This window comes from Aspergillus wentii (genome assembly GCF_001890725.1).
Source record: "Aspergillus wentii DTO 134E9 unplaced genomic scaffold ASPWEscaffold_4, whole genome shotgun sequence".
NCBI classification, from domain to species: domain Eukaryota; kingdom Fungi; phylum Ascomycota; class Eurotiomycetes; order Eurotiales; family Aspergillaceae; genus Aspergillus; species Aspergillus wentii.
Window position 1 is genome coordinate 1,617,320 of NW_024467835.1, and position 24,057 is coordinate 1,641,376.

General features: G+C 50.3%; 5 protein-coding genes across 5 annotated transcripts; 4 read left to right on the plus strand and 1 right to left on the minus strand.

Annotated features, from left to right (window-relative positions):
- Nucleotides 1-1,524: 1,524 nt before the first annotated feature.
- ASPWEDRAFT_172062 (putative membrane-tethered transcription factor (SPT23)) lies at nucleotides 1,525-5,942 on the plus strand (the record flags this gene model as incomplete). The annotated part of the gene is made up of 4 exons (XM_040830882.1): nucleotides 1,525-2,235; nucleotides 2,294-3,186; nucleotides 3,242-5,753; nucleotides 5,811-5,942. 4 exons carry the CDS (start codon nucleotides 1,525-1,527, stop codon nucleotides 5,940-5,942), a joined length of 4,248 nt encoding a protein of 1,415 aa, XP_040688915.1.
- A 547-nt stretch (nucleotides 5,943-6,489) lies between these two features.
- On the plus strand, nucleotides 6,490-11,036 carry ASPWEDRAFT_172063 (putative TMEM1 family protein; the record flags this gene model as incomplete). Its single annotated transcript, XM_040830883.1, has 4 exons — nucleotides 6,490-6,529; nucleotides 6,589-9,170; nucleotides 9,232-10,311; nucleotides 10,395-11,036. The coding sequence occupies 4 exons, from the start codon at nucleotides 6,490-6,492 to the stop codon at nucleotides 11,034-11,036; spliced, it is 4,344 nt and encodes a 1,447-aa protein (XP_040688916.1).
- Nucleotides 11,037-12,984: 1,948 nt separating this feature from the next.
- Nucleotides 12,985-14,997, plus strand: ASPWEDRAFT_501628 (oleate delta-12 desaturase odeA). Its single transcript, XM_040837392.1, has 2 exons — nucleotides 12,985-14,138; nucleotides 14,196-14,997. The coding sequence occupies exons 1-2, from the start codon at nucleotides 13,130-13,132 to the stop codon at nucleotides 14,603-14,605; spliced, it is 1,419 nt and encodes a 472-aa protein (XP_040688917.1). The 5' UTR covers nucleotides 12,985-13,129; the 3' UTR covers nucleotides 14,606-14,997.
- Nucleotides 14,998-16,468, minus strand: ASPWEDRAFT_501621 (putative DNA repair protein (Rad57)). Its single transcript, XM_040837391.1, has one exon. The coding sequence runs from the start codon at nucleotides 16,341-16,343 to the stop codon at nucleotides 15,297-15,299; it is 1,047 nt and encodes a 348-aa protein (XP_040688918.1). The 5' UTR covers nucleotides 16,344-16,468; the 3' UTR covers nucleotides 14,998-15,296.
- Nucleotides 16,469-21,162: 4,694 nt separating this feature from the next.
- Nucleotides 21,163-23,446, plus strand: veA (sexual development activator VeA). The gene is made up of 3 exons (XM_040837396.1): nucleotides 21,163-21,256; nucleotides 21,327-21,509; nucleotides 21,579-23,446. Exons 2-3 carry the CDS (start codon nucleotides 21,362-21,364, stop codon nucleotides 23,144-23,146), a joined length of 1,716 nt encoding a protein of 571 aa, XP_040688919.1. The 5' UTR covers nucleotides 21,163-21,256; nucleotides 21,327-21,361; the 3' UTR covers nucleotides 23,147-23,446.
- The last annotated feature ends 611 nt before the right edge of the window (nucleotides 23,447-24,057 follow it).

Genomic DNA, 24,057 nt, shown 5'->3' on the forward strand with positions numbered 1-24,057 from the left:
TGTAAATCATCAAAATCATCAACACCAGGAAAGAGTAGAATAGAAAAAGAATAAATAGGATTTTGACGGTGGCTGTCTGATGCGGATCGACACCGGATGATCTGATCAATAACCTGGGAATAGATAAGAATACTATTTGTGCTTGGAATGCATGTACATTAGGAGCAACTAGTTGGATCCTCTCCAGTGGTGAGAATAACAGCACAATGATTCGCTGGGGGTTGTTGGTTAGTGGCAGATGTGGTGCTCTGATCATAGTTTGTACCACCTCAAGGCTTAAGCATCTCTGTGATCGTCTTTCGCACCTCGAGCCATTCTTTTTCGACACCTCCAGCTGGTCTGTGTATCGCCCTGACGCATACTGCTTTGAGTTGAATCTGCAGGTGAGGAACAGATAACAGCAGCCCGAGGAATGGAGGACGATCCTGTTGTACCACCAATCAATGGGGCCATGGTGGTACAGAGATGCCGTCGACGAGAACAATGTCCACACATGTCACGCTTGAGTTCTCAGGTCTGCCAGTAGTCTATACCAGCGCACAGATGATGAGACTTGATCGTGTCTTACAAGTTACATGGGGTTCTGGGTAAGCGAGAGCACTTGGATACTTTTCCTCCCGTCTTCTCCCGCGTGTCTTTTGGAGGAATTCGAATGTCATCATCGCCATACCACGACCATCAGCGATATTGATAACTACGACTATCTGAATCCGAATCCAAATCACAAACAATAGTCGGTCGATGAATCTCTTCAGCTGAAGTCGAACACATCATCACCACTAAGTCCCAGCAACTAGTATTCCTCGCTATTTATTCGCCTAAAAAGCAACAATCCTTCCTAGTCGGGTTTAGCGGCCCCGTCAGACGCCCGTCTCTCGTCCTCACCGCGAAATTCCCCTTTCTCTCTCTTTCGACCATTGAGGCGGCCTTATCTGCCATCCTCTCCTCTCTTCCCCGGCATTCAGCACCTATAATCATTCCTCTCTTCCTAAGCCTACTTCTCCTTCCATCATCACTTTAATTCCCCTCGCGCCCGTTGCCCGCCCTGAACTTCGTGACCTCTTTCATCCTCCTCGACTCTCTCGGACGATCAATCGCCGGGTTTTCCTCCTTTTTCCGCTCCACAGTCGCTGTCCACGCCTCAGATTGACTTTCCAGCCGCGCCTCCCTCGCTTTGCCCTGACACACTACCACCCGACACACGTTCAACATCTTCCCCGGATATCACAACACATTCCCCCCCGTCAGGACGTCGATCTGAAACCCCCCTTTTGGCTTGGTTCCGACCGAATTAGATGGATCAGACGCATTGCTGTTGATGAGAGGCTGGACCTTGTGCGCCGCGTCAGACACTTTTGCGGTCAAACCCCCCGAGTGTTTCCCTCGACCGATTCTTTCGCCCACCAATACTATACCTGAACAATACCCCCCCGAACCGACTTATACATACGGAGACGGTTGAGTTGGTGCTCTCATCGTCTCAAATTACCCGATTATCCATAAAGAAGGAAGATTCATTAGAGGATGGGACCGGCCGAGACCGCCTCTTCACCTGCTTTTCCCCTTTTAGATCCGATAATCGTCGACGACGAGATGGAAAACGCCTACCAAGATACAGGAATGGACTTTTTAGATCCCACAAGGCTGCAGATGTCGACAGAAGATGCGGGTCGGGATTTCGATGATCTCTTTGCTCGAGCTACTTCTTCCCGGGCCGTCGCGGACCCGGAGTCATCATGTTTGTCCCCTTCGGATTTATCTGTCAAGCGTCATTTCAAAGAGCAGGATGTGCTGAAACAGCCTCGTGTGGTAGCTTCAGACTCGCCCGCCGAATCCCCAGATGACTCGAGCCGGAGCTCCTCGTCCGAGTCGCCGCGGAATCATGTTCGAAACTCGTCTGTTGCTTCGTCTACCTCTGCCGTTCACAGTGAAAGCACAATGATGCCTTTTAGATACCCGTCCGAAGACTGGATGAACCCCGACCTTGCTGCCGTGAAGGAGGAGCCATTATTTGGGTTGGATGCTGCGCTTCCGAGTATGGAGGGTGGGTTCACGATAGATACTGACCTCGAGTCAAGTAACAAGGCCATGGATGCTGCGTTCGATTTCGAGAGTGCGGCTAGTAGTCCAAGCCCGTTGAAGCCGGACGGCACCCCGCAGCCTAGAGTCCAGAAAAGATTAAAATCACAACTACGGAATCCATCCAGTTCCAAATTAAAACAGTCCGCTTCCCCTGTGAGTCATGATTTCATCCTTCATTTGGAAAGGAACCTTTGGCTGACTTTCTTCCCAGCAACTTCCTACGTCAGCATCCCCTTTCTTCTCCCAATCTATGAAAGAGTCATCTCCCTTTTCAGTATCAAAGCTTCCTGGTCCGTGGGGAGGTCAATCTCCCTCATCGCTGTTGGAGGAAAGCTTTGGGGGTATCAACATGAATGGCGGATCTCCAATGAACCCATCTCTCTCATCAGGCTTGAATTTTGGACAAAGCGGCCTTCCGTTTAATATCAACTTTGCACCATCACCACCTCAAAGCAGCTTGAAAACAGAACCATCTCCGCACCATGTTCTGACAGTCCACCCTACATCTTTAAAATCACGAGTGGAGACACAAATCCCCATCAGATTGACTCTATTCCCATTGCCTCAAGGCGTGAAAAAATTGCGCTTGCCGAGCCATACCATTTCGAAGCCCAAATTTCTTGCACCGCCTTGCACTGAACGTTCCCCCGATACCATGGAATTGCATACCAGTCTTGTGTGCACAAGTGCCATGCAGGACCAGGAAAAGTTAAAACGGGCGTACGCAAGAGCAAGAGGCGAAATCCCACGCCGCTCTTCCAATTCGAGTCCCAAATCTGTCGAAGACCCTCAAGAAGAAGACAAGCCTTTGGATGGCGGCGAAGTCAAAATCTGCGCCGGCTGTATCCAACGTGAACGCAAGCGTGCTTCCCGCAAGAAGCAGAGGAAACCCGAAGAGGATGAATTATTTCAGAAGGATGAAGAAAAGAGGGTCATTGTGTTTAATACCAACGAGCTCAAGGAGTGGACTGAACCGTCCAAGAACGCCATGCCGGGGTATGGTGACATTCCTGTGCCTGTTATCCCCGCAGGAGCAATGCAAGTAGAATTGCCTATGCGAATAGCATGTTACTGCAGACACCAGAACGAAAAGCTTGGTTTTCAGTATGTTCATATTTTGCCCCATTTGAATGCGAAATTTTGACTAACAAGAAATTAGGGTCATCTTCACTGTCAAAGATTACATGGAAAATGTAATTGCTCAAGCAATCACCAATTCTATTATGATCACAGATGACCACAAAACACACGCTCCTCCGGCTCCTCCGGCTCCTGGGCCTTCTCCCTCTTTGCCCGACGGGACTCAGTTGCCTGGTGTTGGTGTTTTCCCATCGGAGCCTAGTTTGGACAGAGGAAAAGCACCAGCTACCGCCCAGCAATCTTTCCAGTCCTCTCCTTCAGCCACTGATTTGCAAGGTCTCCAGCAGAGGCTTAATTCACAGTACCAATTGACCCCGGGATCCTTTGCTGTACAAAATCCTACAAACAACACCCCCAGCTCCCAAAGGAGCCTTTCAAGGCAGACATCACCGAATGACTTCCAAGGGCCAATGAGCAAGCGCCGCAAGCACAGCAACTCCGGAAGACTTCCCTCAGAGTTGACAATGACTAAACTGGAAACCCCTCAATCTTCTACCGCCGGACCCTCGACTTCACCAGCCATGAGCAATGCCCCGCAATTCCCCGCAGCTCGTGGATTCGCATCGCCATCTGAGAGGCCTTTTGTGGCATCGTCTGCCATGACCGGGCCCTTCGCCAACGGCCCACCTACCCCTAATAGCAACGACAATAACCCATTCTTTAACCCCTCCGCCCAACACCAAAGCCTGGATAGTCTTCTTCAGCAGCAGCTGATGTCAGCACCAAATTCAGCTCAGCCAAGTCGCCCCGGGACACCTGGGACTGCCGCTCGGAATAATTTCCAAGAACAGGCTCTCAATTTGAATATCGGCCCTGCCCCAACGACTCCGTTGTGGCCTCCTTTGACAAACGCCGGGAACAGATTACCATCTGTCATACACAAGTTGGTGCCGGCGGAAGGCTCCATTACGGGCGGAACAGAAGTAACGCTGCTGGGAAGCGGGTTCTACCCTGGAATGGAGGTTGTATTCGGTGACACCCTTGCCACGACAACAACGTTCTGGGGTGACAAGTGTCTGAACTGCCTGACTCCACCAGCACTCCAACCAGGACTAGTGGCGGTTGTTTTCAAACACGAGCACCCGACATTTGGTCAGATACAACCAGTTCAACCATTGATGCCGAAACAGCAGCAGTTCTTCCGGTATGTAGACGACCGGGAATTGCAAATGTATCGACTTGCTCTGGGTATCCTAGGACAGAAACTGGGAAGTCAAGCAGATGCGTTCCACACGGCTCAGCAGATCATGGGAAGTGACCCCAAGGCCATCTTCAATTTCCAAAAAGATTTCCAGGGTGGTTCCGGCGGCCATCAACGACAGGTCCCAGGCTTAGATTCTCAGGGTAAATTGAGCGATCTTGACTCCAAGATGTTGACGTATCTCGAATTTGTCGACCTGGATGACAGCCCCCGCCCGCCCAAGTTCAATTCTCGTTGCGGAACGGGTCAAACTCTTCTGCATTTCGCGTCTTCTTTGGGCTTGACTCGATTTGTTGCTGGTCTTCTTGCACGGGGCGCCAATCCGGATGTACAGGACAGCACTGGGAATACGCCCATGCACCTGGCAGCGTTGAGCGGTCATGCACACATTGTTCACAGGCTTCGCCTTGCTGGTGCCAATGCCAATGCTCGTAGCGTCAGAGCATTTACTCCAGCTGACCTTGCAACAACACTGCCTGCTCATCAAGCAGCCTTAATACCATCGCGTCATTACCGTTCGCGAAGTGCTGGGTCTCTAACATCCACCCGTCGCAGACATAGCAGTTCGGCATCTCTCCATTCCCTCTGGGAAGCTTCCTCTGCATCTGGTTCTCTCGATCAAGCGGTCGATGACTCTGATTCATCAGAGGACGAGGATGTTGATTCCGAAGACGAACCTGAGCCCGGTTTCTATTACTCGGCATCACGACGGTCGAGCGTCCACCAAGACGCACAATCTCCATCCTCTGCCGACCAAACAGAGCCAGCAGAGCACGCTCGACCCTTTTCTCCTCCAGCTGCTCTTGTTGCATGGCGAAACCAGCTTCAAACCCAAATCAATCAATTCCAGCAAAGTGTTTCCAATGCCTTCCCCAATCTTCCTGCCCTGCCACCCATGCCGGCATTGCCTGATTACCAAGCGCATCCAATGATGCGTCGCATTACCAACCTTGTTCCGCACCGGCCGACTGCCTCATGGCCGGCCAAGGACGGCTGGTGGGATCTGTTGAAGGGTAACTCTGCGCCAAACACCACAGAATTACCGTCGTATGAGGAACTCTACCCTCATAAGGAAGAGGGCGGGGAAGAAGCTTCATCGATGAAGAAGGAATCTTTGGTCAGAGCAGCCACCGAGGCAGCACTGGACCAGCATTTCGAGGCGCAGGCTAGCACCTCCAAAGCTGTACCTGCCAGGGAAGAGAAGGAGGAACTCAAAGATATCCGGATTGGTGACAATGTGATCTCTCGCGAGCAGCAGAAGCATCTCAGAGAACAGCAGGCACAGAGAATGAAGGGACTTGGCAGTGATCGGAATTTATATTTCATTTGGGTAAGTAACCAAAAGCCACCTTCCATGTGGGGAGAAAATCTGACTGACTTAATTTAGATTCCTCTCCTGCTTCTTGTCATCTGTGCTTGGGTTAGAAACTATATTCCGGGTATTTGGCAAGGTTTTTCCAGCGGCTATGAGTTCGTTAAGGCCCGTTATACACAACGGGCCCTGGAAGCTGGTGTCTAATCAGCTAATATTTGTTTCCCTATGTTTTGTTTCTTTTGTTATTTTGATCTAAGGCGTTATCCCCCTCTGAGCGAGTGACCCTATGGATGTCTTTCTTTTGTTTTGCATAATGACGGGATATGATTGCGTGTTTTTGGGTGCTATTGTTGTACTGTATACAGGGGGCTTGTGTTGATCTTTGCGATGTCGAAGCAACTTCAATCCACCCGCGGATTATTCTTTTTTCTAGGGCGTACTACCTACTTTCAATAACATAATCCAAACATGATGCCAATAGAGACATCAAAATTTCCTATTTAATCTCCGTAGTACAATCCTCGTATTTAAAGCTGCCAAGATGGTGCCTGTGCGTGCCCGGAAAGCCCCCATCCTCCCCCAGTCGCTCTTGGGCAACGACCGCATCGATCCCTGACAGTCTTTCGCAAACAACTCGCGCTTTGGGCTTTTTTTTTTTTAGCTTCATTGACTTGGGGGATTTTTCTTATTTATCCACCCCAGCGGAATGCTTTAAGTTGGTCTGCTAAGTCCCGAATAGTGCTCGGGAAATATGGACACATCACCGCAGGCGGGCTCGAACAATGTGACCGGTACGTGAGGAACAATCAATGGTCACAACTACTTTTGCTCATTTTTATTATTCTTTTAGTCGAGTATACCGACCCCTCCGGTTTATTCCCCTCCGTTCAGCCCATAATCGAGAGCAAGTTACCATTGAAAAACCTTCATTGGAAGTCTCCCACCCGCCCCGTTCGCTCCATCGAATCGCTCCGTATCGGCTTCGTCCCTGGCCAACATGACGTCGCTGAGCGCAAGTCGTCCAGTGATACGATCGCTGGCGCAGTCACGCATCATCGACGACATCAGATCCCAGGACTGCGCCAAACACCTTACTTGAAGATCTATCTCCTCCGCTGCGATGACAACGAAACCTACAAGGCCTCCGCCCGAAAGGCGGTGCGCGAATGGATCAAAACCCACGCCGCGGCGGCGCCACAGTCCACCACATCGACCAGCAGTCAAGAGAAACATGACGCCTTCGAGTGGCTGATTCTACACGTGGTGCAGGACGGGAGTGGAGCGGACAAGGCCGTCCCCTCTTCGAAATGGGGTCGCGGGACCACGACCGTCCTGGAGAAGGTCAAGGCGGACTTCAACGGGTCATCCAAGTCCGCCGTGGACCGCGTGGCTCAATTGCGTCTACCCAAGCCCGGGACAAACCAGAAGCCTCCAGAGCTGGCAGACCAGGTTGAGGATTTGGTGGAGAAGATCAAGAATGCCATTCTGGCATCGTTTGATCTTCGTGTTGCTCAGTATGAGGAGGACATCAAGGAAAAGGATTCCCAGCGGAGTCTCCCTGGATGGAACTTTTGTACCTTTTTCATTTTGAAGGAAGGCCTTGCGCGGGGCTTTGAAAATGTTGGGTTATACGATGATGCATTGGTCGGATATGATGAACTTTCTGTCGGCTTGGATACTGCAATCAACGAACAACTTGAAGGGACCAATGATCAGCACGGCGGTGCTTTCCTTACATGCAGTAAGGATTGGAGGGAAAAGGCTCAGGCAGTTCTCAATTCGCAGTCTGCTGATGCAGAGGATGCCCCCAAGAGTGGAGATGAAGTGCTGACACCAATTCCTGAAATTGACGCTCAGGATTTCCCACTCGACTCGAACAAAAAGCCTTACCGAGAGATGATTCTGGCCAGTGACATTTCAATCTTTCACTTCCGCACGTATGTGTTCTCAAGGCAGTTGACCTTGCTCCTGAGGGCAGCAAGAGCACCGTCGTTGATCAACAGTGAAATGGGTTCGGCCCAAACAACCCCAAAGAAGGACAAAAAACCAGAAGACTTGATGCTGCTATCTGAGATCTGTGAGAGGGCAACTGAATTCATCAGTCTCGCCGCACGAACTCTCCGATACGATCTGGAGATTGGGCTCACAAATGTTGACAATCCTGCCAAACCGGAGATCATCAACAACCTCGTATCTGCCTGGACTTATGCTGCTGCGCTACAGATCTTGTCGCAGACCTTTACTCCAAACCTCTCACTTCCAGAGTCTTCCTTACATGCCGTCGGTAAAACAGCAGATGGCGCTGGTCCCGCGGCCGCCATCGCGGAGACTAGACCTGATGTCCCCAGACGCTCCAGTTCTTTGGTTGCTGCCCCGCCGAACCGTCCCAATCGCCCAAATAGCCAGGATATCTTTTCACCTGACTCTATAATTCCTATACACACTCGGTCAGGTACTGAGCCCCTCGTACCCACGTCTACCATAACCCAAAAGACTGGTTCAGAGCAACTTGCTTCTGGAAGGGGGGAGTTGCTACTTCAATCCCGACGGGTTCTGGAGGAAATTGCCTCGGTGTGTGGCTGGAAAGAGAAATGGAATGACTTGGGTCTTCTTTTCGATGACAAGAATTCAGGAGAGAGAGACATGGCAGACGTCTCGTTGGACGATGAGGGTCAGGCGCCGGCTCCGGAGCCCAAGACAGTGCCTTCTATCCGCGGTATCGATTTGCCTGGATTAAAGGCCGCTTTGAGTTCGAGAAAAGCCTTTCTTTCACAATACGCCGAGCTTACGGATCAAATATTTCGCCATCATATAACGGCAAATCGGACCTTTTCCGCTGAAATGGCCGTCGCAGATATTGCCATCCTACGGTTTCGTCAGGCCGATTATAGTGCGGCTGCGTCCTTTTTCCACCACATTGCTCCGTTCTACGGTAGTAAGAATTGGGTTGTTCTGGAGGGAATCATGTTGGAGATGTACGCACGCTGTTTGAAGGAGTTGAAACGGAGTGAGGAGTATGTCCGGATGGTTCTTCGTCTTTTGGCAAAGTTTGCTGCGTATAGTCAGGCAAACCTGTCTGGTCGACAAAAGACGCTGGACGCTTCGTCTGTCTTCACTGAAAAGTCGCCAGTCTCCCAATATGTTGATGAGCTATTTGAGGCCTCTGGTGCCCTCCAGAAGGAAATCTCAGCACCTCTGGCGGACTTCTTCGGGGATCTTCGTGTTAACCCTGCAATTCGCCATTATGAGGACAAGGATGGATTCCAGATACAACTTTCCTTGCGGTTCCTTTTGGGGGAAAAGATTGATGTCGAGTCGATCAAAGCCCGGCTTGTAAATGCCAGTGGCACTCAGAGCAATGAACATTGGATCGATGCCCCAACCAAGGCCATGATTCGGTCGTCACCAACGAAAATAATGATCGATTCCTCAGTAAGTAGTCTTTGGAAAGCATTTAAGATAGGCTTTTTCTTGGTATGCTAACAGTATACAGATGGTACTAGAAGGGAAATACTTTGTGGACCGCCTTGAACTTCGAGCTGGCAACATTGTCTTCACCCTAATCGGTGGGAAGAATTCGGCGTTTCCATTGGGCTTTAGAGAAGTAGTGGATGCAGAGGAAGAAGACAGCCGACCCTATATATACTGTCATCCGCCGCCCGATGGGCTTCGGGCAAAGATTGTCTCGCCCCATTTGGTCAATCTGGAGGGGATGCGGACACTTGAACTGGAACTTCATAGTGGATGGAATGATATCCAGACGGGTACGATTCGGGTGCGGCCAGCGACTGCTGGGCTACGTCTGAGAATCGCGGAGGCGGAAGTGGTAGAAGGCGAGATCAATATAGTTGCCAACAACGAATCCGGCACTATTGAATTCACCAAATTTGGAGCTCAATCCTTTGTTCGGTTCAGGATCCCTTACACGGTTGAGGAGCCTCACGCGATGCTTACGGCGCGAGCAGAAGTTGGATACGAGACGACTCACGGACGTTTCTCCTACTCTTCGGTACACAGCATTTCCTCGGCACTACCGATCAGTGTCAACGTGCAAGACATCTTCAAGGATGAAGTACTGTTCTCTCGATTCACTATTAGCCCGGCAATGCTGACCCCACTCCGGATTCTGGGTTGCAATATCCCGAGCTCTGAGGTCTACGAGGTTCAATCCAGCATCCGAGATACGGTTGCGATGGACGTGTTCCCCAAGCAGCCGGCATCACTACTCTACAAGATCCGACAGCGTGAGGATAGCGTGTCCACGCCAAGGTCAAAACGCTCTCTTCGTCTCAGTGTTGAGTTTACCTGTGTGGATGACGAGTGTTTGAATGCGGTCGAGAAGACGTTCAAAGCGGCCATCGAGGCCAGCGTATATCGACCATACTCCTCGTTGCTCACGTCCCACGTGGTTGAGGCTTTCCGTACACAGCTGTCGCATTCCGATATGGAAGTGATTGGCCTCACACGGGAAATTGAAACACTGGCATATCAAAGTATTCGTTGGGAGAATCTGCTGAGTGCGCTGAAGGAGCCCGAAGAAGGGTTAAGGGCTTGGCTCGGGGAATGGCACAAGGTAAGTGGTGTCGCACCCCTCTTTTTTTTTTTTTTTTTTTTTTTTTTTTTCGAATTATGGGGTACTGATGCCGAGAAATGCAGAAAACTCCGATTATCAGCTTGGCTGGGCAGCCGCCCATCCCCAACCGACGCATCATCATCCCTGTAGATATCCCTGAAATCCAAGTGGTGCATACGGCCGAGTTGAAGCTAGGTAATCTATCTGAGCAGCCAGCGCACGCAGCAGTGGGAGAGATGATCTCGGCAGAGCTCTGTCTACGTCATACGCGGAGATGGTGCTCAACAGAGCATCAAGAGAATGCTGGGGAGCCGCTGGAATTCTCATACGAGATTCATTCCAACCCGGAGATGTGGTTGATTGGAGGGCGGAAACGGGGCAACTTCACGGCCAAGGAAGGAGAGACGACCACGTTTGCGGTGATGCTGCTGCCACAGAAGTCGGGACATCTTCTGTTCCCAGGGCTGGAGATCCGCACGTTCGTACCACCCTCGGCAGGACAACGACAGACGTCAACGGCGGCGGGAGTGGGGGGAGCGGGGGGCATGGCACCGGCCCAACGGCGACAGATTGCGTGTGAGGTGGACTACCGCAATCACGGCGAGACAGTGCTCGTACTTCCCGATCTACGCAAGACGACGGTCAGCCTGAGTCCATCGGGAGGAAGCCACGGGGGAGGATCGTGGTTGGTTGACTCGGAGCGAAGAACGGACGTGAGTGTATAGTATAATAGTAGTTAACGATCAATGATCCATGATCCAGCAATGAATCACATGTGAAGAAGAAGGTCTGCAAAGTGCAATATGCTCAGACTCGGGCCATCAACCATGGGGCCAGCCACCACTGACATACATGTCTGCGGCAAAATGCAAAAACCAATGAAAAGCTTAATCGGGGAGGCCCACTGGTAAATTTCAAAAGCAGCGATACTAGCGCCCGCATCCCCTGGACAGACCCAGACTTTCACGGTGGCCCCACCGGCTCCCCGAATTTCTCAACAAAACCTGGGCCGCCCCAACAAGATCATCGACAACCATATGTACACAATATGTACAGAGTACATATTGATATACAGTTATAGATCGATAGATATTATTATGTGCTATTATATTCTCAGACTATACAAGTACAGAATGGCATTATATCTGTAGATTAAATCAGCCCTGCCAGTGTTGAGTGGCCATATCACATGTCGAACAAAGGATCGATCTGAATCTCGGTTGCATACAAGCAAGGATAAATACGGGTAAACCAGGAGTGACGGTGAATCTGAGGATTCTGTATGGTCTGTCCTGGATAGATGATCAATCTCCATCCATCACATGGACTGAAGTGGAAATCTCTGGCATGTGAACCAATATGTTTTCAGTAGGAACATGAACGATGTGCATGTAGGATGTATGTAGTAGGTAAATATGGTCGACCCCTGTAGGTGATAAGACACTACCGAATCATCTCCGACTCCACATTCCACAATCTTATTCAGAGTCTGATGATTTATCTATGTAGGGTACCATTCTCCTAACCAGTAGACATATACATAACTCTTTGATTAAATTATATAGTTTAATTTTATCCGAGGGCATCGAGGTTACACGATCGTAGTAACATTTTATATACTGTATACTACCTCGGAACTTCAATGCAGCAGCCAAGCCTAAATCCCGATTGTTGAGAAGCCAAACCGGGTGGGTCTCGCTGCGCCTGCGATTGTTGGCTGCTTTTTCTCACAAGGCTGGTTCCCCGGTATCGGTTCCTGGAAATTTTCACTTTCTTTTCTTTCTTCTTTTTGCTTTTTTTCTGATTTCCGTGTGGTGTGATTCTCTGTAAACAATCCAATTGCATCTATTGGTCACCTTGATTTACCACTGGAATACATTAGGTGACTATCAAGGATAGTTATACTCAGCTAGTCTATCTCCAAACAGAGTACTCAGTAGAGTCTCAGTGCAGAGTAGTATTACCGACTACATAGTACAGACAGATGGAGATCAGTGGCGTCTGATCCAACCTGAGCATCTCCGAGTCTCCCAGCGAGTGGCGTCTTTTGCAGGCGTTCATCAGCTGAAAATCTCAGCGTCCAATGACTATCCACCAATTGCCATTGCCAGCCAGAATACACCGCCAGCTCAGCGCATTTCAGCCTGTCTTGGCAAAAGGAGAAAAAACCCTCATTTGCACATCCACACTAGTCGATCGTAGGTATTATTGACTGATGCGAAAGGAGAAAAAAGCAATGCTTAAGCGTGCTCTGGGGGGCAAACGCCGATCCTTCAGGCCGAGAAGGCGAAAAAATCACTGCAAAAAAAGTCTATCAATAACCAATCAATGGGATCCACGGTATGGGCACGGTCACAATAGGGGAACGGGCCAATCAGCGCGTAGGATAATAATACAAATTACCGCCCGGCATTCTGGAAGAACGAAAAATACGGCAGCAAACACCCCATTGCCTGCCTCGAACATACATCGAGACTCCCCCTTGGCTGTTCTTTTTTTTCCCTCCCTTTCCTTTCTTTTTCTTCTTCTTCTTCTTCTTTTTTTTCTCTAACGCCTTCCCCTCCCTTTTCATCTTCTCTCCTCCTTCTCTTTGTCCCTCTGCTCGTCCTTTTAAACTCTCCTTCTCGTCCTGTTTCTTCAATTCCTTCTGGTTAGGGGTTTCGGAGGTACTTGCAGATCGTCAGATTCAGCAAGCCCTAGCACCTTTCCATATCTACAACCTCTGAACAGCTAGACTTTTTGGTGTGTTCGGCTGCTTGATATTCTCAGGAATTCCCACTGACAGGACCTTCTATCAGTCTCCAAAAAAAAAAAAATCATGTCTTCCACAGCTCTCCCCAAGCGCGTTGCGCTTCATCGCAACCCTACCACGGATTCCTCCGTGCCCAGCTCTGTCACGGCTTCCCCTTTCGATAGCCCCCGTCATTCGCCTTCCTCGACCTCTCTCTCCTCCATGGCTTCGGATGCGGGCAAGGAGAGCCAGGACCAGGGCAAGATGCTCGACACCTACGGAAACGAGTTCAAGATCCCCGATTTCACCATCAAGCAGATTCGTGACGCTATTCCCGCTCACTGCTACGAGCGTTCGGCTGTCACCAGTCTGTACTATGTCTTCCGGGACATCTCCATTCTGGCCGCCGTCTTCTACGTCTACTACAACTACGTGACCCCTGAGAACATCCCCTCCATGCCGGCCCGTGTTGCCCTGTGGACTCTCTACACCGTCGTCCAGGGTTTGGTCGCTACCGGTGTCTGGGTTCTGGCTCACGAGTGTGGCCACCAGGCCTTCTCTCCCTCCAAGACTTTGAACGACACCGTCGGTTGGATCTGCCACTCTGCTTTGTTGGTCCCCTACTTCTCCTGGAAGATCTCCCACGGAAAGCACCACAAGGCTACCGGCAACATTGCTCGTGACATGGTCTTCGTTCCCAAGACCAGAGACCAGTTTGCTACTCGCGTCGGCAAGGCTGTTCACGAGCTCGGCGAGCTCATGGAGGAAACCCCGATTCTGACCGCTCTCAACCTGGTTCTCCAGCAGTTGTTTGGATGGCCCATGTACCTTCTCACCAACGTTACCGGCCACAACAACCACGAGCGCCAGCCCGAGGGTCGTGGTAAGGGCAAGTCTAACGGCTACTTCGGCGGTGTCAACCACTTCAACCCCGGTAGCCCTCTCTACGAGGCCAAGGACGCCAAGTTGATCGCCCTGAGTGACCTCGGCCTCTTCATCACTGGCAGCACTCTCTACTACCTTGGAACCAACTTTGGCTGGATGAACCTGCTCGTATGGTACGGAATTCCCTACCTCTGGGTGAACCACTGGCTCGGTAAGTACTTTTTTACAATGCTTGATAAATATTCAAATGCTAATTTTTTTTTTTCAGTCGCCATCACCTACCTGCAGCACACCGACCCCACTCTTGCTCACTACCAGCCCGAAGCCTGGAACTTTGCCCGCGGAGCTGCTTGCACCATTGACCGTGACTTCGGATTTGTTGGACGTAACATCCTGCACGGTATCATCGAGACTCACGTTCTTCACCACTACGTCAGCACTATTCCTTTCTACAACGCCGACGAGGCTAGCGAGGCCATCAAGAAGGTGATGGGCGAGCACTACAAGACTGACGCCCAGACCGGCTGGACTGGATTCTTCAAGGCCCTCTGGAACAGCTCTCGCGTCTGCCACTGGGTCGAGCCCACCGAGGGCGCCACGGGCGAGCACGCCAACGTGCTTTTCTACCGCAACACCAACGGCATTGGTGTTCCTCCCGCCAAGATGGCTGCTAAATAGAAAGCTGTCGATAACGCATAGAGATAATAGAGATTTTCCGCGTTCCTCCGTGGTGCTCTCGCAGGATCGAAATGGCCACGATATGGCACTCATGTCAGATGCGATGGAGCATTATTGAGTGGATGGATTGGAAAATCAAAGGCGTATGGACACGGCAAAATTCTCGATGTAACCATTTTCTTATTTATAATTGTGATTAATTTGGGAGTCCTGTTTCGGTGTATGATTGGCTCTAGAAGATCGTTTGATCATCCGCCCTTTTTTGATTTCGCAGCATATATTCGTCATGTTTCCAGCGAAAGATTTCCTGTCTTTGGTCTGCGACAAGAGTTGTTTTACTGGTTCTGTCTCCCCAGTTCAGCCACCATAGACCTCGACTTGGCTAGTTTATCACGAATCACGAGATGAAAGTTATTGATAGACACCTTGGATCAGTGCATTATTCTCCGTAGCCGTAGACCAGTCTACTTACTAGTAGATAAGCGTATCTGAATTTGCGGGGAACTTGAATAAGGTATTCCTAGCTTCCGTAACCCCAGATTTGAGACTGAAGAGGGCTTTTAAGGTTTTATACGAGTGGGTAAGATGGCAAAGGCTTCATAATCACATATGCTCTATCATAATCTATGTGCAACCGTACAAGTCTACCTGAGCAATCAAGCTCAAACAAGACAGATGATCAATCAATCAATCAATCGTAACTGATACTCTGCAATCCGCCCTTCCAGATTTTGAAACCGACTTCATCCCTGATTCCGCGGACCTCTTCCTTCCCATTCCCATCTGCCAACGTGGATCCAGCAGACCAAGGAGCAAATACCAATTTCATTGTTCTCCTGATGCTCCTTTCAACTGGTTCTGGTGGTGTGGTTTGTAGAGTAGGTGGGTTGGATGCTGGTTTTTCTGACTCTCCGGTTTGATTGGTCGGTGGTTGTTGTGTTGAGGGTTCCGGTTTGGTCTTGTCTTCGGTAGGCCCTGTTGGTGGCTGAGGATTTGTGGGTGTGGATGTGTTTTGCTCGAGGACGGGGATTGTCAGGTCGGCTATGTCCTCTGGGGGCAGTTCCTTTTTCAATGCTATTCGACAGCCAATCTGCGTGGCCCAGACGAAGCCCAGAGCCGGGGTTTTGTCGGTTGATCGGTGGAATGACGAACTGTAAACTGGCGTTGGTGTAATCGACTGCTGTGGTGGTGTATCTCCCCACCCTGTAAAGAAACGCTGTTGGTGGACTAGACTCAATATCTCGTTGCGAACGGGGTTCCCGACGAGATATGAACCGTCGAATTGCTGTTGCTGTTGCTGCTCTTCTTCGACATACGGAGACGAGGGAAAGGCCGGGGAAGAAGCCGGAAGCATGAGGTTAGGCTGCGAGAGTAGTTCTGCGTTTCCTGCTGCTGCCTCTGGTCGACTTTTTGGCATTGGGGATTGAGAACCGGTGATAATACCGCTATTACCACCACCTATCCGTGATATGGGATAGCCCTCGCCCTGGTCGAACCGATCTGAGACTTGGTTCGCAACTACAACGGCCAAGTTCTCATTGACCGCGAGGTTGCGCAGCAGCTGGCCCAGTTTCGCGAGTTCCCCGGACCGCATCGACAGAGCCTGAATACCGCTGGACGAGTGTTCCGCGCGGTAATTCGAGGTAATGGAGTCGATGACAACCAGTCCAACATTGTACCGGGATATAGCAACGGGAAGCTGGTAGTTCAGGATATGCTCCTGGGACTCGAGGTCCATGGCATTGATAGACAGGATATTCTCGAGGGACGGGGCATGGTCACGGGGGAGGGTGGAGAGGTATGGATGGTAGTCGAGGAGATGCGAGAGGCGTGGAGTTGCCAGTGCGGCTTCTGTAGAAATGTAGATGGCGCTTTTGCCCAGGCCTCGTGGACTGGGCAGTTGAACGGCGAGTAGGAGGCTGAGGAGGAATTGCGTCTTGCCGCTCCCACTGCAAATTCATTACTCAGTTCATGATACCAATCTTTTTCTATATGACGATGAATGCCACAAACCTTTCACCTGTCACTTCAGTCACGTATCCCGTGGGAATCCCACCATCTAGCAAGTCATCCAACGCGGGGTCGAGGGTACTGATCGCACTCCATTGCGACAGATCTAACCTAGTCGTCGGACCAGGGACAAGAGGGGTCTCGAGGTTGACACTCGAGCTAGGCTCAGCATCCTCAGACGACTCTACCTCCGACTGAGGTCTCTCAAACCCGACATCTCGGTGTAAAGCGTCGACGAGGCTGGTGGACAGACGGCGGACATCGGTCGGGGGGACGTGAGCGCGTTTGGCGATTTCGAGGGTATCGAGGGTGATGAGATCGACGACGTTGATTTGGGCTCGTTCGAGAGGAGGGAGGATATGTGCATACGGTTTAGTCGCGAAGCCCGGGAGGACTGATAGAAGATCCATAAGAAGAAGCGTTGGAGGAAGAGGCGTTGAGGGGAAAATGGAAGTCGGGGAGAGGAAATGGACCAATCAGGATGGTTACATTTCTTCCTCGTTGGAACCTGCACTTTTGATAGTATACGACACAGTCTCGAGTCAACTCTTGAAGTTGATATCTTCATCACGTATTCTAATCAATTCTCGACAAATTGTCAAGTCAGCATCAACAGGTCACCAACTAGCCTTATCAACCTGGTCGACTACACTCCATCCCAGACGATCTAAATAACTTCACCACTCATCTGACACTCCAATAAAGGAACATTCCATAGGAACAATCATAAACATGATTGCTGCAAGGAGACGTCCACGTGAAATCGTAACATGATACTCCATATGGCATGCATACCTCCATCAGCTGGCAATCGCGGCAAGAAACAAAACAAAGGAACAAAATATGCTTTCGAATAGCTCAGATGTCTCACAATGCGTATACAGTTACCAAATACAGACCCAGTCTTGTCTAAAGTATGTTCTTTGTTTAAATAACCCTTGCTTTCGAGTCGTTGGATCTTTGTATACGTGCATATACTACCAGTCACGATATATAATCGTGTAACGGTAATGGGATCAGACGATGATGCATGAATTGATCTGCGTATTTTATGTGTAGATCTATTGAGATGGATATGTCTGACAAGTATGGAGATGGGTGATAATGGTATATAATGATATCAGCAGTTGATCAAGGTCTCACTGGTTGAAATACGAGTTGATTGACATGTCGGATTGATCAGTAAAGCACGTGTTATACTTGCAGTTATTCAACTGTACTGAGTAGATATATAAAGTAAGTATGGTGTTGATGAATCACGATGTAGTAAGTGCTATATATATCCATCATTTATGATATTATCCTGCATCTGCACTCCATAGATTATCAACCATGAGCAACGGAGACTATATCCAAAACATCTCATGACATGCTGGTGCAGCACTTGACCTACATGGAAGTTGCCTCCCTGCGTTTGAACCAGACTGCTGGGATCCAAGAATGAATGAGCCTGATAACTAGCACACCGCATGTCGACTCATCTTATGCAGGGCAAGAAATTGCTCATATCCTCAGCTGAAGACTCACCGACATCTGCAACGCTAGAAGGGGACGTGCACTGCCACTGACTTGCCACCGGATAAACCCTACCAAGTCTCTGGGAATGACGATGATGATGATGAGGATGATCCAGATGATGACTGAAACAAATTCCTGAATCAGGCTGAAAACCTCCGGCGCAATCCTGGTCAAGAAGCTCAAACAGTCGGCCTGACAAGCGACTCCACACCCATTTCTATCCCAAAAAGGACGGGAAATTGCAGATCGATGGCATGCGGGTAGATCCGGTGGAATGGATCGGGGAGAGACGAAGGATGAGGATGCTGGATCAGTGCAAAGGTCGATTGGGATGGTTCAGCTGGGAATTGGGCAGATGGGCCGATTCATGCCAGGTACGGCGATCAGAGTCATGGGGATATCGATCCTTGCAGCCGGACGGATTGGTCCTGCTGAGCCTGCTGCAGTGCTGTCATTGTGTCATCGGGATATGAATCATGAAGCGGGGTTTGCATTTTTGATGCTGTGGGTTAGGGTTCTGGATAGATTGCGTGTTGGACCGATATGATTCTCAATAATACCTTGCGTCTGGCAATGTTAGCAAAGATCGACCGTTGGAAACAAAGAAAGTGATATAGCACAGTCTGCATATAGGCACTTTGACCAGAGGTTCGCCATTATCGTCGAATTTTTGAGCTTGCGAGTTCCAATAAACAGAGTAACGTTACTCAGGGATAAGGAGAGCCTGGGAATATCATCATCATCGAGCGATATGTCGAGTATCACCTCCGTGCATAGCCTGTGATCCTCCGGAGGATTCTCCCCATTGAGAACCAGGCCGACCGACGCCAATATAGAACCGATAGAAGCTGTTCAGGGATGCTCAACTGTAAGTCCTGCAGAGGAATGGCTGAGATTAGAATTGCTTCTTCATCTTCATTCTCATCTTCATTCTCAACTTCTCTAAGAATATTCAGTTCTCTTCATAATGTCATCCCAGTGAGTGAGTGAGTCCATTGACAATCCCACCGACTCTCAGTCTGAATCATGAATTGGCCGAATGGGGCCGTCACTCGATTCGGTGCGGACCGCCAAGTGGGGCGGCATGAAACTCAGAGGGCAGCCAGTGAATGATTGGATGAGAAGGCCGCAGAGACTGTTGCCTAAATGGGGTTAGCGTGTAATTGTTGCGTGTAATTGTTTAATAATTGTGATTCGCCGGGGCGGATGATCTCCACCGCCCGGCTGGAGAAAAGCTATTTCGAAAATTAGCGAGACCCAATGGGAAGGCAGACCCGGGGCAAAGGTGGCGACTAGGCAGGGGATCCCTGTCTCCTGAACACAGGGGCTCGGGATTTGTTCTGTTCTGATCAGGTTCCATGTCGCGAGCGCAACACACCGAGCGATCAGTCGTATCCCCGGGGGCTGTGATTGGCCCCGATCGGTTGACGGACGGTGGAGATTCAACTGTCAGTTCATCACAGTGGACTAGTCTGGGTGGCTGGATGGCACGAAGACGGGATTAACAGACTTCTAGGAGGATTCCTGTGATCTTATCGACCTAGCTCGGATATTCCGATCGACCATTTATTTACTTTTACTTTTTTTACTTTTCACTTTGCCCACGCACTTTGACGCCTGTATCATCAGGATACCGAGATAGAGAACTAGGTAAGCTATGCTGGCTGCAACCACCAGGATCACATTAGCCAGACACTTGGACCTGAGCAGGAATCCGACCCGTTGGACTGGGTGTGGCAGCCAAAAGTAAAATGCAGCGTAGACAATAACTGGTTACGTGGAGTCGGAATCGGTCCCGTGGGTTTTCTGGCACCATGAGGAGGAATGCTGGACCGGTCATCCGTCATGCCTGTACAGGGGTTATTTTTTTTTAGTGTGGCCGACTAGTGAGTCTGTGCTTGCTGCAGAACTCCTGAACGATCCGACTGTCCAGATGGATATGAATCTGTATAGTGTATAGACATAAATGTATTCTGTAAAAGAGAGAGAGAATAACGATAATCAGTATTAGGTTGGCAGACTGAGCTAGATGATAACATCCCTCATCATTGATAGCTATCCTAGGCCCAACATGTCCAGATTAACCCCCCCTCCACCACTCACATCCTCAGCCTGCTAGCCCCAACCTTGTGCCCCACCTGAGCGTATCTTACTGACCCACGGACCTCGAAATCTGCCTTCCCCCAGAAACACCGGCTGCCTTTTTGCTGACGCTAAACCCGCCCTGCTGGCCAATCCCCTGCCGCCAATCAGCCCCGCTCTCCTTCCTGCCTGTTGCAACTCAACTTAACCGCAGCGCTAAACCCCATCCGGCGGCCCCGATCCTGCTGGGCGTGCTTTTGCCTTTTGTTCCCCCTCCAAAGCGACCCAAAGAGCCTGGGAAATGCAGCAAGCCAGAATCATAATATGCAGTGTTATTATTATTTTTGATTATTTCCCCTACCCAAAACCCACTGCTTTGGCTCGCCGGACCTGGTCTGTGTCGAATCCGAACAATACACGCTGGGACGCAACTGCCGAAGCACTAAACCGCCGTATCAGTACTGTATCATACAACAATTGCCCACAGCCCACAGCCCATTCTGTCCGTGTATTCGGCGTACGGTATTTCTGGATCGTCCAGCTAAGCTACCGCGCACTACGGCTGACTTTTCCTCCTAGTACGGAGTGCATACACAGCGTTCCCACTTCGCTTCATTTCCTAGTAATCTCTTCGCTCTCGCTCTCCTCTCTTCTCTTCTTCTCTCTTCAATATATCTCCTTCTTCGCCTGTATCTTTATCGCCTCTTCCCCTTCGTTGCCGGACGGGGTCATTGCTGGGTTCATCTGTTGTCGTCCTTGTATACAGCAGACCCAGTACTTTTTTTTTTTCCCTAATCCCCTCTTCGTTTTGCTATAGTTGGCCCTGTTAGGAGAGCTATTAACCCCAAGTCGCCTGATTCACCCATCACCCACATTGTTGGTCACACAGTCCAGCCCCGTCTCGTGATTGCATCTGGTGGATCGAAACGAAGGATCGAAAAGAATCAACACCTGCTTGAAGCAAGGAACAATACCCTATCGCCAAGAGGCCATATAAGTAACACTGGTTCGCTCGCTACTTGCGTATGGAATCATTATCAAGTGCGTCGCTGCTGAGACCCTGTCGTCCATTGATCCGTGCCATCGAGCTATATACTGATTCCGTGACTAGACTTGATTACCAGTATATAATTCACTCGCTTCAAGATGGCGACTAGAGCTCCCATGTTGGCTCCGGTCAACGAGACGACCCACTCCGTCAGCAGAGTTACGCGGGAGGGCAAGAAGCTCACATATAAGCTCGCTGTCATGCAACAGCCCGAGCGTGCTAGAGCTTGCGACGCGGGCGCCAAATGTACGCCTTCATCATCCTCATCGTCGTGGGTCAGAGAGTATCCGGAAAGCTAATTGTTTGCCTCGACAGCATCGGCCGATCGTCGACCTGTTGATCCTCCGCCCGTGGTCGAATTGCGCATTTTCGAATCCGACCCCAACGATGACATGCACCAGACCGACATCACCTTCGCCTACAACGCCAATTTCTTCCTGTTTGCGACCCTCGATACTGCTCGCCCTATCGCTCACGGCAGAGTCCCCGCCATCCCATCCTGTCCGGTCTTGACGGGTGTACCTGTCGCCGGTGTGGCGTATCTGGATCGCCCAACCCAGGCCGGTTACTTCATCTTCCCCGATCTGTCCGTGCGTCACGAAGGTCGATACCGGTTGAACTTCAACTTGTACGAAGAGATCAAGGACCCCAAGGATGCCGACAAGGATACCCCAATGCAGAACACTATGGCCCGCTCGCCCTTGTCCAAGCCGACCGCTCCCCAGTCGTCCCTCAATTTCCGCCTCGAAGTCAAATCTGCTCCATTCAGTGTCTACAGCGCCAAGAAGTTCCCTGGTCTGTCAACAAGCACCGCCCTGAGTCGTGTCATTGCCGAGCAAGGTTGCCGTGTCCGTATTAGACGTGATGTCCGCATGAGACGCCGCGGAGACAAGCGAACGGAGGATTACGAGTTTGATGAAGAGAGGGTTTACGCTCGATCGTCCGACAAGTACCAGACGCCCGACGCCCATGTTACAACTCCCTTTGAACGCCCCCGATCAACTAGTACCAGCACTATCGACCCTCAATATGCCTACGGTCCGGATGCTCAGCGACGTCCCTCTGCTACCGACTATGGTTTCCCCGCCCCGCCGCCATACCAAAGAACTATTCCTCCGGGTCCTCCGGGTCCTGCTCCTCCCACGCCATCGCACGCCCAGGCCTATAATTCTCATTTAACATTCACCGCGACCCAGTCTCAGTCTCAGTACCAGGCTCCTCCGCTGCCCCCGACCCAACAAGTTGCCAACCCTCCCAGCGCATACTCTCCTCACATCTCTCATGTCCACACAAGGAGTTCGTCAAATGCTACAGAGTACGAGCCTGCTCCCTCTGGACACCCTTACTCCCAGCCACGGCCAACCGAACGTCCTGGATTCTCCGACAGACCCGGCTTCTTCGACGGAACCGCTCTGCCTCCTCTTCGTCTAGACCTCCCCAAGACTATGGGCATGCAACCACCTGTTGAGCGACGCTCTTCCAACCCAACCGAGTACCAATCCATGGCCCAATCTGCTGCTCCTCGCTCCCAAACTCCTGTCACATCGCTTCCATCGTTCAAATCTCTCTCTGGCGGATTTCCCCAAAACAACTACCGTCAACCATCCGCCAGCCTCCCGAGCCCGGGCCCAGTCCACGAGCATGGAGAAAAGCGTTTATACGATACTGGTCCCTCGCTTGCCAAGCGTTCCCACGGCGAATCGTTTGGTCTTGACGATCGCCCACTTCGCAATGGCATGCGACCCGATACGGAGTCGTATCCTGGTAATCCCAAGATTTCCGATGCTCAAGCAGAATTTTACAACGATACCTTTCCGGATGAAATGGCATACAAGCGCGCAAACGGGAGAATGGCGAGGAAGGCGCCCCCAAAGCTGCAGTAATGTGCCTAAAAGTTATTATATAGGACGGTGTCTTTGGCGCAAGCTCGTCGGTTGGATTGGTCTAATCCCCCACCCTCTCTTTTTTCTTCTTCTTTCGGATGGTTTTGCTTTCTATATGGTACTCCGGTCCATGGACTTGAGGAGTTTTTTATGAACCCCGGTTGACGTTTTATACCACCTTTTTTTTTTTTTTTTTTTTCTTGTTTTTCTCTTCTGTATACAATTTTTTTCTTTTACTTGTTCCCTAAATATTCTTGCCTTCCGTCCAGGATGCGTTTTCTTTGCCTATTATGTTCAACTATTATTACACTTACCCTTCGTCATTCTTCTTATTTGGTGGATTCTCTTGGCTTGCTTCTGTTTTGAACACTGCATGTTGAGCGGCCTTTTCTTTTTCTTTCTCCTTCTATAGACGTCCAATATATGTGCGCACCTCTTTTGAACGATCTACAAAGTGTTACTGCACCCGGAGCGTCGTGGGTGGACTGGAGACGAGACGAGACGAGATGAGATGTCCTTGTCAGATATGAAGATTTTGAAAGGATAATAAGATCGAACTTCTTTGTTGGATAGTGAACGGTTTTTGGGCTGTTTCGAATTCACTCCTTCCATTTCCTTTGTTCAATATATCCTATGGGCATGATCAAGCCAGATGTAAGACTTTGGGCTCGAGTAGGAGCCATGACTTCATAACTCAGTAAGACTAAAGGAGCCCGGAGAATGCAGGTTGTTGACACCTGCATGCCAGGCTTCGCATGTCCCTGTGAGACATTCATATCGAGTCCTTGCAGATCCCCGTTTTGCAAGCCCCGCAGGTTCATGGAATCGTCGAAAGGAGAATAAACGGTCAGAGGAGAAAGGACAGAGGAGGAATAATATTCGAGGAAGAATATCGATGAAGAGGGGAGGAT